Here is a 17,346-nt window from a genome sequence, read left to right as displayed (position 1 = left end):
CGGGTCCCGCAGCCCGAGCCCTCCCTTCCCGGCCGGGCGGCGCCGCCGGAGGTTGAACCCGGCCTGAAACCGAGCGGGGACACCTGTCCCCTCAGGATCTCTCTTTCTCGTGAGGCTTTTCTCCCTCTCTCCGTGCTTTCCTTTTTTTTTTTCTTTCCTCCTTTTTCTTTTTTTTCCTTCTCCGTGTGTAAAAAGACCAATGGAAATTGTGAAATTGTCGTTAACCGTTGAAGGCGCGTTGTACGGATAGTCCCGAACTTACTGCCGCTTACTTTATCGCTTGTAAGAACAATGGACAGAAAGTATTTAGCGAGACGTTTTTCAAAAGCTGATAAATGTATGTGTTTTCACCCCAGTCTGATCCAGCACCGCCCCCGCATCCAAACTCTTTTTTTTTTTTTAAAGACGTGCAGACTAATGAGATTAAATCTGAAATACTTTTCATTTGCAGCATGTGAAATTAGAGCACACCTGAATCTTTTTCGTGTTTAGACTTGTTTTTCTTACTCAAATACACTTCGCCTAATAAAATTTTAAAGAAGTTGGATTAGGTAACTTCGGAGGGTAATGCCTTACTGTTTCCTGGACGATACGCTCTGGGGGGGAGGGGGATGTTGAATATTTTTTGGGAAGTTTTGTAGGGAGTGTTTTCATTATAGGGCGTATAAGAACCTAACGAGCAAGAGCTGACAGCGTCCTGTTTCTGTAGGAGTTAAGTCCCCCTCCCCCAGCTTCCAATATTTTGAAAGCTGCTTTCCTGGTTACAATTATTATTATCATCACATAATTAGATGACTGTCATGTATTTGTTGATGCTGCACTGAAATACGTTTCAGGTACGTGTAGTTTTGCTAAAATTTCAGCATGAAAAGTATCCTTTTAAAACATCTTTCTGCTCTCAAAGGGTTTGGTGAATATTTTAAGTACTCTGACAGGCTTATTTACACTGCGAAGATGTTGTCACTAAGAAAAAGTATGAAAGACCAAATTCCATATTTAACCAAAGTTCACGAATTAAGGGATAAATTTAGACTTGGGTTCACACAGGCGATCCCTAGAAATGTCAGTGGGTGTTTAGCTCAGAGGTCAGGGCTTAGAATATGGTATTTGGGAAAACTGCATATGCTTGTTTTTTGTGTATGGGGGGGTGGGGTTTTTTGGGGTTTCTTCTGGCTTTTTTAGGTTGGGTAAAATTGGCGCTTTGGATTGAACAGTTTAGTATTTTTTACTTAGCAAGGCGTCCTGGCACAGATGAGTAAGTTTAGGTTGTTAGCTGTTTGTGGCATAGTCTACTGGAAAACATAGAGTCGTCTTTCAGCAAGTTTTAAAGATGCTGATTCTTGTCTCTGCTGGTTGCAAAGTGATGCTTCAAATAGCTAATGTCTTCTGAAAACAACATTTCAGAAAACAACATTACTCTGACAGTAAAAGTGCTTCTTTTCTTTCAAGGGCGATTAGGTTAACAGGGATAGGGAGGGCCCACTTTTTAAAAATCGTATTATCTGTTTCATGAAAGAAAACCATTGTCTAAATCAGGCTTCTCTGAATCTACTTTTGCAATAGCAACATGATTTTTTTGAGGGGAGAATTTAAAAATTACAGAGTCTGACTAGATCAAGCGGGCTGTATAGGTGCATATGGTAACCTGAATTAACCCCTTGCTCAACTATATGAACACTTCTAATTACTACAAATGGTTAAGACTTAAGTTGTTTTCTTGTTTGTTTGTTTTTGTTTTTTTTTAAACAGAGCACAAACTTAGTGTTGAAAAGCTGCTTCCATGCCCGTGGCAGCTTTAGTAGAGATGAATACAAATCATACATTAGTATTACTCTTCTCTATATAAGAATCATTATGCTAATGTGAGGAGAATTTGGCAAGACTAGTATTTTGTAAAGTGACTTTCCTGTTAAGAATGTATTTCCTTTTTAGTCTGAAATACCATTGCATAATTTTGTAACCCTTTAAAAGGGGGTGCAGTGAGATGGCAGTGTTCGACTGTATTTATCAGGAATAACAGGAACTGGGGAAACTGATGTTCTTCACCCTTGGTTGTAGTCCTGGTTAGAGGGACAGACCAACAAAAGAGTCTCCAGCGCCATAGTAGTAGCTGGAAAAGCAAGTACAGGGGTGCATGGGATGCATGAGAAACACATTAAACCGGTGGGATGTTACCACCAGTCTTTGACACCTTGTCTGTGGAAGTTAATAGCCGATAAAGATGTGTGGTGAAAGCTACTATTAAAGTATGGGAAGTCTTGCTTGTGAAGGCAGCCTGAAAAAGAAAATGATGAATAGTATAGATACAGTGGTAGGAATGTTCCTCATTCTAAAACACGAAGGGGAAAGAGCAGTTTTGCATCTTCAAAACTCACTGAAACTTCTTTATAGACTGGCCTGTGGAATTGGAATTCTTGGTTACAGTCAAAAAGAGATCAGTTCAAAAGGCTTTTTAAAGGGTCCTTAGTTAAATTAGGTGGATTTTTCTGTTTTGTTGAAGAGAAACTCATAACTTGAAATATATTCCTTAATGCATACTTAACCTGTAAATATTAAGGAATAAATGTCTCTTTCTCAGTTTTTTGTTTGTTTGTTTCTTTTGTGCATTATTTCAGAATACGTATTATTGACCATTTCTGGAGACAAGGCAGAGTACAAGAATGCTTTTGTGATCCAGAATGGCAGAGTTGGTCTTCCATGATTACCCTCCTACCATAGACTAAATAAACTATATAGCAGAGGCTCATAGGAGCTTCAGGATTACAAATAACAATTACTACAAATTAGCCATTCCACAGATTTATTTTTTCCCCGCTTTTTCCTTTCTTGAATTTCACTTAACATGACTTTCTCATATTTTACATTCTCCAATACATAATTCTTCTGTTTAAAAAAGAACCCCCCCCAACTTGTTTTTAATATATGCCAAGAAAATGAATGAAAGTAAACGGTTTGAAACAAACATGTTCTTGAAACACACTAAAAATACAGTAGATCTTGGTCTCAATGGGAATACTTGGTTAGTTCAAGCAAAAGGCATCTGTAATTTCTAGGCTGGATTTTTATATCCATTGCAACTGCAGTCAGCACAGAGACTGCAAGTATTTTATTTCTAGCTTCTGTTAAGGAACTGCCTCCTATCAAATACCTACAAAGTAGCAGCATTAAACTACTTCTCAATGATTCGCTGATAATTTTGCTGTTTACCTTACCTTGCATGGAAAACTAACTATATAATGTAAATGAAAAAAGACATCCAGCTTAAAAATCAGCATTAATTACTACTGCAAAGACAACTCAGTTTTGACTCCCTGCTCCTTGAGTAGTTGAGCTGACATGGACATCTTCACCAGGGCACTGCAGTCAGTCCCGTTTGACTTCTTGCAGGCAGATGGGACCATGCAAGTGAGTTTTGTGGATGTGTTTAGTATTAACTTCCTTCTCCATATTGTCAAGAGTTAGAGATCTTGAACCAGTGAGGAAGCCCCAAAGACTGTAATACCCTAGATGAAGATGTAGATAAGGCTTCAGATGTGACATAACAGCAGATGCACTTGCTGTTGTGAATTCAAGTTGAACGTAGAATTTGAAGAAGTGCATTGTTACTCTTTAAGTGAAGAGAAAGGGTATCACTGCTGCTGCTACCGTTCTCTTGGTTTGGTAGCTGTTGTGTCTGCTCTTTGTAAATCTTGTGATAACTGACGTGCACCAGAGAGAGACAGGGACAGAAACAGCACTACAAATAACATCTACTGCTATACTGTTGGGATTTTGTTTTCTCCTCTCTCTCAAACCAAGTTAAAGTGAGATCATTAAAACATTGCAATAAAACTGTGTTAACAGACTAAGCCACAGATGGTTTTGATATGCTATAGGTAGTGACTAGCTAAAGACAAATAATGCTTTCAAAATTGAATGTAATTTTTTTCACACAATTTTTTTTCTTCCCTGTAAGTTCACAGGGGAAAAATCCACACAAAACAAAAGAGGAAATGAGGGAGAATGAAACTAGATACGCAAACGACTCTTGTATGCAAATGGAAAAATGTTTTCCTCAAATATGTTTCAGTTAAAGTAACCTTAGAATTTTGCACTTGTAATAATCATGGATTAAAAATTGTTAGGGTTTTGTTGGGTTTTTTTAGTTTTTTTTCCCCTGTAAGTTCAATGCTGTTGCTTTAAAAAGCATGACTGCCCGGTGTTCCCTCACAAACAATAACAGCAGCTCTTAAAGGGACACTGTCAGCATCAACCTCAGTCTCTCCCTCCCTCTCCTCGCTCTCTCTGTGTCGTCGTCCCCCCCCCCCCCCCCCTCTCTCTTAATTTCATAATTTTTGAAAACTATGTTCTGGTACATTTTTTTAACAACTCCTAGGGTAGTTTTCTCTTTCCTGGCTAAAGATAATTATCAAGAACCTCTTTGGTAAGTGAGACACAAAAATATATGTAGAGAAACACAGCTGCATGAAGATTCGAGTAAATGTTTCTTTATCCACTGAAGTCAATAGGACTACTAAAAATTAGTGTGAATCTAATACAGAAGTATTGAAATGTAGGGCAGGAAGAGAGCTAAGAGATCATGTTTTATGTATTCCATCACCTTAAAAAGAAAAAAAAAAAGACAGCTTTTTGTCTAACCTGTCCTTTAAAATGTTTAAGTAACTATTCTATACATTAAAGATACTGATTCACCATGGTTGACAGCAAAAAAAGACTGTTCTGTCCTATGCACAAAGAATGACTGACAGCTATCCATTCTTCATATATTGAAGAATAATTTCTCTCATTCTCTCTCCTTTGTTCTTCTCCTCCTTTTCTTGTTTAGAGTAAGCAAACCCAAGTTATTACTCAGGAGTGTTAGGCCCATATACTGTCAATTATATTAAGTGGATGCAGGTGATACAAACATCTGAAATTTTGTAGCTATTAAATATTATTCAGATAATATATCACTTCCTCTTCTGTCCTTTTCCCCTTCTCGCAGCTGATGTTCTTCCTAAAGCGTCTTTCTCACACTCAGAGGAATCCTGTGCTCTTACAGAAAGGATTATCTGAGCCAGGACCCTCCATTGTCCTCAATCTGGAATTTCCATTTTCATTTACAAAATGTTGTGGTTCATCTCTGTCCATCTGCAGTGAACGTTGTCATCTGCATCAGTCTAACTGACGCATGTTTGCCAGCTTGAGTTTGCAGGGAGCCTGCAAGAAAAAACTCCAAGTGTGAGCTGTCTAATTCTCTAACCCCATTACTAGAAATTATTTGAACAGTTCTGTCCTTTTAAAAATGGGAACACTGTGCAGCATAATTTTTTTTTTAAAGGAATGAAACTTCAGTATAGGTATCTCATGTAGCATGCAGTGTTCTGAAAATACTGTGTGTCTGCCTTGAAATAGCTATGTTGAACTGATACAAGGCAAAACAAAACTTGATTTGTCGTGTTGTGTGTTGCATACTTATCAATACTAGTCCGTTAAGATTTTTAAGGGAAGGCAAATAAAAATCATTGTCTGAACTGGGGCATATTGAAAGATTGCTCTGCTGTCCAATCACTGATCCATATAGTATATGATATGTTTTAACATGGATTTGTGAATAGCTCCATCATCTACTTCATCTAGAAAGTGTTTTAACAAACCACTGTTTTTCTGATACCTGTCAAAAATTGACAGATATTGACTAACGAAAGCTCTTCTTTCTTGATTCCAATATAATAACTAGTAAGCAAGCAATAACAACAGTGTAATTTTAGCATTAATTGGAAATACAGGGAAGGAGGAGAATCAATATTTGCTAATGGAATAAGGGAGGAGAAGAATTTGTAGGAAAAAATAGTTTAATGCTTTTTTCTAAGAGCAATGCAAACAATGAAGGAATAAAAACTATTTAGAGAACTACTTGACATTAATTTTTTACCTCTCGTATCTTTTAATTTGTGAGCTAGGACACTCAATCTGAAACTTATTCAAGTTTCAACATGTTTCTGTAATCTTAAGGTTATTTTATGTTTGTACAGTTTTAGACCCTCCTCTTGCAAATATTTGTGGAAATGTGGGGGATGTGAGTAGGATATGATACCTATTAAACTTGGTGTGAATATTCTTACGCATAAGGCTTCTTATACGTGAATATTTGTTTGCAGCACTTCTAGGTCTTGATGCTGTTACTGTAGTCTGTACTGAGAGGAGACTTCGGTTTTACAATAGCAGTTTACCATGCCATGTCTAAAAAGTGGTAAATAACCCTTGATTATCTACAAGCTCTACAGGAATAGACCTGCCTTTGCATTTCAGGCTTGTAAAAGAAATTTGCTGCTGTATTAATAGTGAGCAAATTGAAAAGGTTAGTCAGAACTCAACAGTTTTCTTTCTCTCTCCCCCACCCTGTGTCTTTTCAGTGATTTTTTTGAACGCACCATTCTGTGCAACAGCCTTGTGTGGAGCTGTGCTGTCACAGGTAAACCAGGACTCACATATCAGGAAGCACTGGAATCAGAGAAGAAAGCCAGACATAATCTTCAAAGTTTTCCAGAGGCACTCATCATTCCAGTTCTCTACTTGGCCACCCTTACCCATCGCTCCCGACTTCATGAGATCTGTGATGAAATCTTTGCTTATGTCAAGGATCGGTATTTTGTTGGTGAAACAGTGGAAGTAGTTAGAAATAATGGTGCAAGGTAAGTATATTTAAAAATAAATACGTATTTATTTTTGTTTGGTGTTAGGTGGGTTTTGTGTGTGCTTTTTTTAAAACCAAAAATCAGGATAATAAACTCCATCAAACACACCCGAAGTGAGGTGTGATGCTTAAGCTAGCGATTCTGTTACTGCTCCTCCCTACTTTAATTAAGAGTAGGGTTGTATTGCTGGGCTTGGTACCTCTTTCCTTAGCTTAGAAGCAGCTGCAGGGGCAGGATAGCTCTTTCAGGTCTTGACACTGCCGTTTTTTGGTCCACGTGGTGGATTTGCAAAGGAATGTCAGTCCCCTGGTGTGAGAACGGTGGATTGTTTGTAGAATGAGATTTAATGAGAAACTAGGGGAAGCTATGAATTAAAAATCATATGAAAGTTTTGTTGAAATCGTCCAGAATGTAATCCATCACATGGTGTTTTGTGTACTCAGAATGGTGGAACTACTGAAAGCTTAAAGAATTGATGAAAGTTGGATTTTTGCTTTTTAGGTAGTGGTGAAAATTGTGACTGCATTCACAGAGAAGTTGGGAATTAATCATAAAATGTTTCTAATAGGTCATTATCTGGGATTTAGTGTGATGGGTTTTTTTTCCACGCAAAGTTAGTGTTATGTTACTCTTAAACTGATATATCTATTGCAAGCGTTTTTATTGTTGTCTTAAACTGATAAAAACTTGGAAGAATTCTGAGCTTCAGATGCTTTCTTTCTCATATCATTGGTACATACGCTGTGTAGTATAAATAAACTGTTTTATAACAGGTAGCTAGCTTGAGTCTGTCTCTAAAGCAGCTTCTGGGAGAGGACTAGAAAAGCTCCATGTTTTGTCTACGTGAGTTTGCAGTTTCACCTAACTAAGGTTTAAGATGGGAAAGACTTAAACATGCTCAACTTGGAAATACCTGCAGAATGTGTGCTAAAGCCTTTGTGGGTTCAGCTGTTGCTGGTTTTTTTTGTTGTTGTTTGTTTGTGGGGTTGTTTTGTTTTACTTTTTTCAGGAGGAAGGTGCCAGCTTACACTGCAGAGTAGACAGGGCACAACTTACCGGCTTCTGTGGGTAGCCTGAGGTCTCAGCACGTAATCTGGTGTATATTGGGTGATAGGAGTGGGCTTGTTCAAAATGGTCATTGGAGAACATAGTTGTTCTATATGAGCCTTTTTAGTGACTGATCCAGATCTTATTTAAGGCAAATTCTGTACTATACCAGGAAGAAAAATCTGTTGATGTGCAGCGGGAAATTTGTATGGGTATGTACATAAGGTCAGTGCTTAATAGAAAAGCTTTCCATCTCTTCCCTGCTCTATTCCTTTCAACCAGTGAAGTCTCAGTTTGCAAATCCAGGACCAGAACAACTTCAGTGGAGTTACTGCTTTCTGTACAGAAAACCTATATCCAAAGTTTGTTTCTGTCTTCCTCATCTTTATACTTGTCTAACGACTAGACCCAGGTTACTACTAGTATGACAGTCATTTTGCTTAGAGGATAAGTTTTTTCTTTCTTTTTTTTAAACTAGAAACCTGACTATGATGAACTGTCGGTGTAGTTCAGCTGTTGGTTTTCATTTGCTCAATGAAATGCCTTTGTTGTCAATCTTTGACAGTACTGCCAGTTTCCAAACTAATAGCAAAAAGAATGCTTTAGAAGACAAACTTTTTTTTCCCCAAGAACAACCCTCCTGTCTTCCTCTTACTTTTCTAAACTCTTCGCTAAAATATTTATGTATGTGTGTCTTAGCTTTTCAAAGCTTAAATGAAAAGTAGGCTTATATGCAATAAATACAAGTCTGGCTTGTTTCTTTGTCTTTTGAAATTCAGAATCCTTTTCGCTTTTCTTTTTAGAGCATCATAAATCAGTTTTTAAGTTTGCCCTAACAAAATGGTTTCTACTTACCATGTACGCTAAATTCTGTTCAGATAAAGTTGTGAGATGATTCTATCTCATGAAGATAGCGCTATCACTTTTTACCAGCCTTTAATTCAATCTTCTTGGTTATTCAAAATTGTGTTGAGATACATATCTAACAATTTTGTGTTTATGTTCCACTTTCACAGATCAATATATTAATAGGATATAAGCTAAATTTCTTAAGCCTTTGGGGTGGGCTAGATATCATTCAAAATACTGAAGATTCAGATAAAATCTATTTCCATCAAAAATTAACCTGCTAGAGATTGCATGTTTGAAAACTACATAAGTATAAACTTGTGTCTGGTACAATGAAGCATGAAAAATTCACCTTAGCTGATTGTATGCCACTGATATTCTAGATAAACGTATAGCAGAGAGCTAGTTCAGACGTTTAATACCAAATCCAGGAAACAGTGCATGTAACGTGGTAATGCAGAGGGATTTTTATGCTTAGAGATACATAATTAAAGAATACAAAGTGGGAGGAGGTGAGGCATAGTTGTTATTCTGCCCAATGAACAGCTGACTTTGACCTATATTTTGAAGTACTACATTGGGGGTTAAGTATACCAACTCATGTTACTTGTAAATAACATGGTTGTTCCAACAGAGCGATTTGTGTGTGTTTGTCCTGCACAGCTACATTTTTGTGATCTTTTCTAGCAAAAACGGTCACTGTCCATCTATAGTGTAATAGCATCCTATGAGACCAACAGAATTTGGCAGATCATGAAAACCCAGTTGTGTCATGGTGTTGTAAACTCTTCTGCTGCATTTATGTATGAAGTTCTTTGCACATGTAATGTCAGCAGGATTGTTTGTTATCTGAGCTCCGCGCATCATTTAATGCGAAGCCTACAATATAATGCATGTGTAACCAGGGGTTGCTCAAGCAATTTAAGTATTGGTATTTTATAGCTCCTAACTTTGCACATGTAATATTCTTGTAGGATAGATTGCTTTGGTGCAGCTTTCTAGATTTTGAACAAAGTAAATGTGAGGGAACCCAAACACTAGAAGAAGGTTTAGCATTTTTGGCTTAATGTAAATGTTTTTATCTTGAACATATGAAGCAATGGACAGGTGATCTAGAAAGAGTAAGAGGACAAGTGCTTTGGGCAGAGGAAGTTGGTTGGTTTTTTTTTTTGTTTTTTTTTGTTTTTTTTTGAGACCAGTGGTTCTTGTATCCAACCCGTGTGTTCTGGTTGTTGCAGAATCTGATGCCCCATTGCTTTTTCTCATCTTATGTCCCTATCAGGCTCTCGTCGTTTCTAGCCTTTTGTTGTGCTGCTCAGTTTTGAATTTGGCTGCTTCCGCCTTGTTGCTGAGGTCTGGTAGGAGGAACTCGGAGAGTTTGGGAGATATTCTGTCTTCCTGTTGTTTTGGTATGTCTGGTGTCTTAACAGCCCTTATCAACCAGAAAGAAATTGCAGAGAAAGCCCCCCAGTCCTATGATGTGGCTTGTTCAGGCAATCTCTGAAAATGGTGCATGCAATTTGGTAATCTAGTAGAAGCAACAAGGAGTTAATTCTGCTTGCTCTAACTCTTTTGGATGATGTATTGATTAAAAATGGCCAGCTTTTTTCGTTTGTATGTGTCCAGCTTTTCTGGCTAAACTGGGGCTGACTTTTCTCCAAAGTGGCAGCTGTGCTATCCTTTAAAACGTGAGGTGCTTGGATTCCCAGTTAAAGAACTGTAGCAGTTGTGTAACAATGTTTTCCTAGTACTGCCTTCATAAAAGACAAAATTATTATTTGAAACATCGGTCAGAAACATCATATTATATAGACAGAAAACTTAATCTCAATTAAGTTTGTTGGAGTTGCCAAGGAATTGAAACCAGCTGATACTAAGTACTGTTATTTAGAATGTCAAATTGCTGTTTATGGAAAGCAATTTATTGAAAAAAGCATGGGAATTATTTGAGATTTTGTTGGGGGTGTGTGGAAATTAGAGCAGTATTTCATGTTAACCATGGTCAATTAAGATGTAAAATAAGCAGCTAATGTTTTAGCTCACACTTCATTGAAGCAGAGGAAAAATGTTGACCACATCACTAAATTGCTTCCTGTATTTGCTCTTCAGAACTGAAAATTTAAAACCCATACGATACTAGTTGGCCTTCTGTTTACTAGGAATGGCGTCTCTTGCAGTAACCTGTCCATTTGTTGCTGTCTTAGTACCGTGTTGTATTATTGGTACTTAACTTGTGAAATTGATTTCAACATCTTGGCATCTGAAGCCAGTTACCTGAAAGTTGGAACTATGTGGTGTGGTAGGCCTACCTGAAATAACCTCAGTGGATCGCTCAGACACACCAAACAAAACCTACAACTGTGTAACTCACTCAGCTGTAGGACCTGTTCCTTTCTCCTTGAGGTCAGGAGTGTGCTTTTTTTTTTTATTATTGTAATTTGTCAGAGGAAAAACTAGATTTGAAGCGTGTGTAAACAACCAGTTGTGATTTATCATCAGTGTTCTGAGACTGGACCCTATCACAAGTAATAATGGCTGTCTTTATTAGGTATACAAGTGAGCAGGGTGATAATTAGTTTATTAATCTGTAAGCTTGCAGTCAGACTTGAGTGGTGAAGAGACCTGAGGTTTTAGGTCGGACAACTCTACTAGCTCTTCAGCTCGCCCTCCCCCGCCCTTAAAAATAGCTTATGTGATGATGTCTTGCCTTCCCCACGGAGGGTGGGGGACAACCAGTTGTTGTCCAACAATTAGTATGGAACTTAATTAAAAAGTCAACCACCTGTAGACTAAAATAGATTGCTTAAAGGTAGTGTATAGGAAGGAAGAAATCATAGAGAATGTGGCAGATATAAAAAAGGAATGTCTTTTTTTCGTTGAATTTGACCACTAGATGACACCACTGCAAAAGAATACTTGCCCAATGTCTGTGAGCAGGCAACACCAGAATGCTTTAAGAGAATGTAGTGTTTTTAAAGTGAACCTGTTTACAGAAGTAGTAGATGAAGTTCTCTGTTAGGAAGATTGCTGCATCGGATCATGCATTAGGTATAGGTTAATACCCTTTCTCTGCTCTGAATGATCTGATGCTGACCATTGCCAAGCTGTAGGAAACGTAGATAATCATGGAGCAATCTTGTCTGTAAGGGAAACTTCTTTTTTTAACTCATCAATTGTTTGGCTGGTGTCCCAGTGCTTTAGGACTGTTCATAGTGGATTAACCACTGCATTAGGCCAATTAAAAGCTTTGCATACTGTTTTAATCTCTAAGTCTTAACTGGGGCACAGGAAGCGTGTTGCTGGCCATGACTATGCCTAGCTGATACAGAGTTGGGATGGTAGATGGTAATCCTTGTAAGAGAGAAGATTATACCTAATTTTCCAACTTTTTCATTCAAGCTGGCAACAAGGTATTACTTGCTTATATATATAGTTGTTTTCTGAGAACTAGGATAAGCTAATATAAGACCACTAGGTAGTAAAAGGCAAAGTGTCTTCCATGTTTAGACTTTAATGAGTTACAGTGAATTTAAATTACTTTCTACTCCAACCAACAAATTTTCCCCTTTGACGTGTAGGCTTCAAAGTTGTCTGGATGCAGAAGCACTAAAGCTAATGTCTACAGAATCAGAAAGTTATAGTGTGTTTTTGTAGTGGCAAGGCTTAAGCATAAGTTCCTGCATACAAAGAAAGTTTCCAACTTTATTTTGAAAGGTGAATTTGAATTCCAGTAGCAAAGTTAGTGTGGTGCTTATGAAACAGCATAGCTGACAGTACTGGAGAGCAGCTTACCTATTCATAGAGCAAGTACAGTTTGCATTCTTCCAGCATGGCCGTTCAAGGATCAGTCAACTCCTGGCCTGGAAAAATCATGTTTAAGGCATTCACTTTCCACTGCTCTTAAGTCCTTTGGGATATAAATATATTTGTATTTGTTGAACAATAAATATATTTGTATTTGACTAACAGAAGCTATGAGATGATGATATCTGGGAGAGAACCTGCAACTCCTTTCTTATTGTTGAACAGCTGTTACAACTATTTTTGGGTGCTGCCAATCTCTGTTAGCTCTCATTTCTGTGCACACTCTCTACTTTCATAACTATAAATTTAAAGGTACGGGGTTTGGTTGGTTTGTTTTATGATTTTTATTTTTTTTTTAATCGGTACGGATTATGAATGGAAGGCTGGGCAGTCAAAACAATGCATATATTGGTGTTATTGTTAGTTAGTGCTGCCCTAATTCCACAGGAGACAGCTGATGCAGCTACTGTGTATAAAGAATTGTCTTGTCCTAAGCAAAAACATGCTTCTTACTAGTTTCTTTGAAGCATACAGTCTTACCTGTAACTTGACAGACAAACGAAGATGCTAAAACTCGAAAACAGCAGCTCTAACTGTACAGGAAGCCATTATGTGCATAAAACTTGTCTCCTTGTTGTGTGCTTTTGTTTTGTGTGTGCATTTAACTGCACCAGTTAGCTTAGTAAAAGATGTCACTTATTCCTCCAGATCCTTTCTCACTTTTATCTCTCTAATTACTTTCAAGTATATGAGAACTGTTAGGACAAGGGTATGAGTTACTGCACTTATCTGACATTTACTTCTTAAAAACTTACTAAAAGCTGACAAAACAGAATGAGGCTATAGCTTTTTGGTACTTCTTGGTACTTGCTACTGTAGCTTCTTGTATTACTGACTCTTTTGGGGTTTTCTGTATCCAACTAACTTTACATACTATTAGAAAAGGTATGCTTTTTTAGTCTTGGCATTTGAAAAAACTTTGCTTTCATTTGGGTGTCTGTTTTAAAAAGTGAATTTTCTTTTGCTTCTGACTCACTGATCATTGTTTTCTTTGTCTCACTGATCATTGTTTTCTTTATGTTAAAAGTTGGCCTCAAAGTATTGCAATATTACCCCATCACCCCATTTGAAACCGCCTTCTGCATCCAAGGGATGTTTTTTGTCTGCTTATCGTAAAGCATACAGAGGCATGTTTATAACTCACCTGGGCCTTCAAGGGATCTTGTTTTTTGACCTGAAATTAGGACATAGCAGAGTGCCAGACTATTATTTATATCACAGTAGTTAGCGCCAGCCCGATCAAAAGCTGTTGTGCAGAATGCTCAGCTGATGGGCAGTGAGAAGTGGCCTCTCCTCTCACAGCTTCCAACTCCAGCTGTGGTTGGATATGAAGGCCTACTCAGCATTTGGGAAGACCAACTCCGAGTTAAGTGAAAGTGCCAATAATTGCAGGGTTAAGGTTTCCACTTGACATCCTGTGATGGCTCTTTTTGGCCCGTTTTACATAGTGGAGAGCAGCTTTTCTCTCTCCTCTTCAAATTGTGTTCTGCTGCTTCAGCAGAGGTAGATGGCGATAAACAAGCTATTACGAGTTGCTGGACAAACAGGTATGTGCCTTTGAGTTGCTGAGCTGAATGAAAGAGAAATGTGGCAGGTAAGTTATACTTACCCTTTGTTCTGGGTTTTCCTGAATCACTCTCACCTTGAACTACTGGTGAGTTTGAAGCACGTCTTGCCCAACTACCTTGTTAGGTGTGTGGTTTCCCTGGAACAGACTCTCCTAGTGACCCAGTGTTCATTTGCCTACATGTTATTTTTCAGTTAGGAAGGATAAACTACTGAAACCACTAAGCTATTCAAGAGATTATAGTGTCTCAGGGCCTTCAGGTGAGGGAGTTCTTACTACTTCTCCTTCCTCCTCTGCTTTTGGCTGTGGCCAACATTTGCCTCTTGCACATGCTCTAGTTCTCATCAGATCCTTCAGTGGGCCACTTGAAGTAGCTGATAGGACGAAAACTTAACAAGCTCTTCACGTTGGGTTAGTTCTGAGGTTTTTTTTGTTGTTGTTGTTAGGTAAGTGACTTCAATTTAATGGCAATCAATAAATAATACTGAGTGCCAGAGCTACAAAAAGCAAGCACCGCACCATGTATGTGGCTGGAAGGAGGAACGGCAAAGGGAAGATTTCCCCCCTTGGCAGTGTTGAACTGTTAAGTCATTTCTGCATCTCACGGAGCAGCAGCCTGAGGCTGCAGATGCAGTTTGCTTTTGTACACCTTCAGCCTGCCGCTTCCTTACTGTTCTTCTAGGAGTGACAAGGTTCAGTCCTACATAAAGTTTTCTTCTAGTTGTGCTAAGCTGCTTTTCAAAGCACAGCTCAGAATCGTTCTTCTAGAGAGAGACTGATGGAGTTGGGTTTCCAAAGAAACTATGACCTGTGCCACAGTCTCCAGGCAGTGTCTCTTGCCCTTAGATTGCTGGAGTCAGCTATGTTCTTTCACCTGTGCAGCTGACCGGCCCTATCTGAAATTCATGGAAATCAATGGAAGATCTCAGTTTTTTTAATTTGAGAGAGAAGGAGATGTGCACTGGTATTTTAAAAAAATTACATTGGTGATACCACCTCTGGCTTTGTGTTTAAAACTTTCGGGTTCCTGTGCTGCTGTTCTCTTTCTTCAGAAAACAACAGATTTAATCACATAGGCCAAGCACTTCTTGGAACCTTTCCCATAACATAAGAGGACCTCAAAGAGCTTGGTTTCTGAGCTTAGCAAAACATAAACTGTGAGCATAAAGGGCATCCTTGGGACAGGTCAGAGGACCTGTACCTTGTTGTTGATAGCAGCCTGTAGTGCAGAAAGAGGTATGCAAAACTTCTGGAGTATGGGGTAATTCTTTTGCAGGTTTACTCTTCTAGCTTTTGGCTGTCAATGTCTGACCAAGAGTTGCTGGGACTACTGTGTAAAAGTTCATGATGGCTCTATTCTCAATTTATCTCATCCTTTTCTGAATACCTGTGGGATTCACTTAGTGTGGCTGTAAGCTTCTTCACAATATTTATTGTTATTTGAAGAAAGTGCTTCCTGACTGAGAGGGATATTGGGGTACGTATTTATTTACTTTAACGCTGCTGTCTTTTTAGATTGAGGTGCCCACAGTTCTTATTTTATGGGAAATAGTGGGTGAGCATGGCTTGACTTTGACATAAGCTCTGTAAAGATCTTAAGGTATCCTTTTTAGAAAGTATTTCAAGTAGTATGCTTCATTTGAGTGTCTTGCTTCAGCTTTCAGCTCTGCTGTTTTATGTGCCTTATGATATAAAATAAGAGTTGTAATAAGTGAACTCAGGGAATGATTAGGTTATTAAGAAGAGCAGCACTTCGTTGGTACTAAAAGCAGAGTGTCTTTGCCTCTCTTAACCCGGGGAATTGGCTGCTACTAGCCATGACTTGACTGTAGCAAGGCTAAAAAAAGACTTCGTTCGTAGATTATTATTTCTCTAATGCCAGAAGGAACGGTTGCATCACTTTCTTTAATCCTGTCTATCAGTAACCGTTAAATTTCATTGGATTATGCTTTTATTGAGCCAGGTAATGTGTGTTTCGTTTGATTCCTTCCCCAAAGGTTTCTGGTAATTATTTGAATGATGGTATAGAGGATGGAGAATCACTTGCTTTCTGTGATAGCTTATTCTGCTAGTCCATTCTCCCTGTTAATAACAAAAAGGGGGAGGGGAAAGGAAGGCAGCTGTATTGGGGATTTTGCTACTTGCTGAATCAAGTGTATAGAATACATAATTTCTGTTCTTACAGAAGGAGATGTGATACCCTGTAAATTACAGGGCTGTCCAGTGGATAAACAGGTAAATTAAGTGATGGTAAAATACTCGGTGACTAAATATTCAAGTCTTTTTGTCCAGGAAGATTGATTCGTGTGTATGTGTTTTAGCCTCTTTGTCCTTTCATGGCATTGGGTAGTGTAGGTTGCGATTTAGCTTTCATGTGGCTGTTTTACTGTGATTGCAAATTTAGTGTATATGCGCTCCCTCTAGTGGTCTTCGAATGGTAAACAGATTAGAAAAAGTGTCAGTAGCCTTAAGCATTGGTGCTTTTGATTATTTTCCATTAGAAATTAAAAGTTTTTTTTTTTAATTGAATTGAACTCTCTAGGAAATATGTTTTATAATCTGAAACAAAAATAATTCTACTAAGAAGTCTTTTTTTAGCAAGTGATCTTTGGATTTAAAAAAACAGCCTAATAATACAATCTGCCATGCAGTCAGCTCCATATTATTTAGTATGAAGGGGAAGCTGTGATGTTCTGAATACTGGAAAACCAAGATACTGTAATAATAGACTTTTCTCTTAGGACTCAGCCGGAGTCTGGTGCTAGCCCAGACCTTAATAAGCCTTGTTGGACTTGGACTTATTTTGTGAACAGCCCCTAAGCTCTGTCTCCATTACATACTTGGGTGCTCTTGGTTCTTTACACAGAGTCTATTTAGATTTGCACAGTTAATTAGCTTGGGCTCCACTCACCAGGAAAACACGTCTTCCAGCCTCAGACCAGCCAGCTTTGGAAGCGGGGCCGGCTGCATTGGAATGGCAGGGTGCCTGTGGGCACAGCTCTCAGCCTGCCTCTGCATGCAGGCAGCTCTGGTGTCCCCGTGGATAATTAAGCATTGGTCATACTGTTGTCTTTAGGAATATATAAAGATGTTAATAGGTTGGGGTTTTAAAAATTTATTTTTTTTTTTAATAACACATCTCATTGAAGCATCCTGGCACTCTCTCCCTGTTGGAGAGAGGCTTGGGGAGGACAGCTACAGGCACTAACTGTGTTACTGGTCCTAGCTAAATTCACAAATGAATATGACCTAGGATATTTTAATGTTTTCAGCTTTTCTCCCTCTGCCCCCCTCTTTTTTTCCCCTCAATGTGTGCAGATTTTGCATAGTACTGTCTGCTTG

At 38.4% G+C, this 17,346-nt stretch overlaps 1 protein-coding gene across 1 annotated transcript in view; it reads left to right on the top strand.

The window, feature by feature from the left end:
- BAZ1A (bromodomain adjacent to zinc finger domain, 1A) overlaps positions 1 to 17,346 on the top strand; it is a 67,643-nt gene that overhangs the window by 2,582 nt on the left and 47,715 nt on the right. Inside the window, exon 2 of the mRNA XM_009319459.1 lies at positions 6,396 to 6,674. Coding sequence (XP_009317734.1) covers positions 6,396 to 6,674 — 279 coding nt within the window. The remainder of the gene's footprint in view (positions 1 to 6,395; positions 6,675 to 17,346) is intronic.

The sequence above is a fragment of the Pygoscelis adeliae genome, unplaced genomic scaffold (genome assembly GCF_000699105.1).
Source record: "Pygoscelis adeliae isolate BGI_AS28 unplaced genomic scaffold, ASM69910v1 Scaffold71, whole genome shotgun sequence".
Lineage (NCBI taxonomy): Eukaryota > Metazoa > Chordata > Aves > Sphenisciformes > Spheniscidae > Pygoscelis > Pygoscelis adeliae.
The sequence above is the reverse complement of the archived record's forward strand: the minus strand, read 5'-3'. Positions and strand labels throughout refer to the sequence as shown.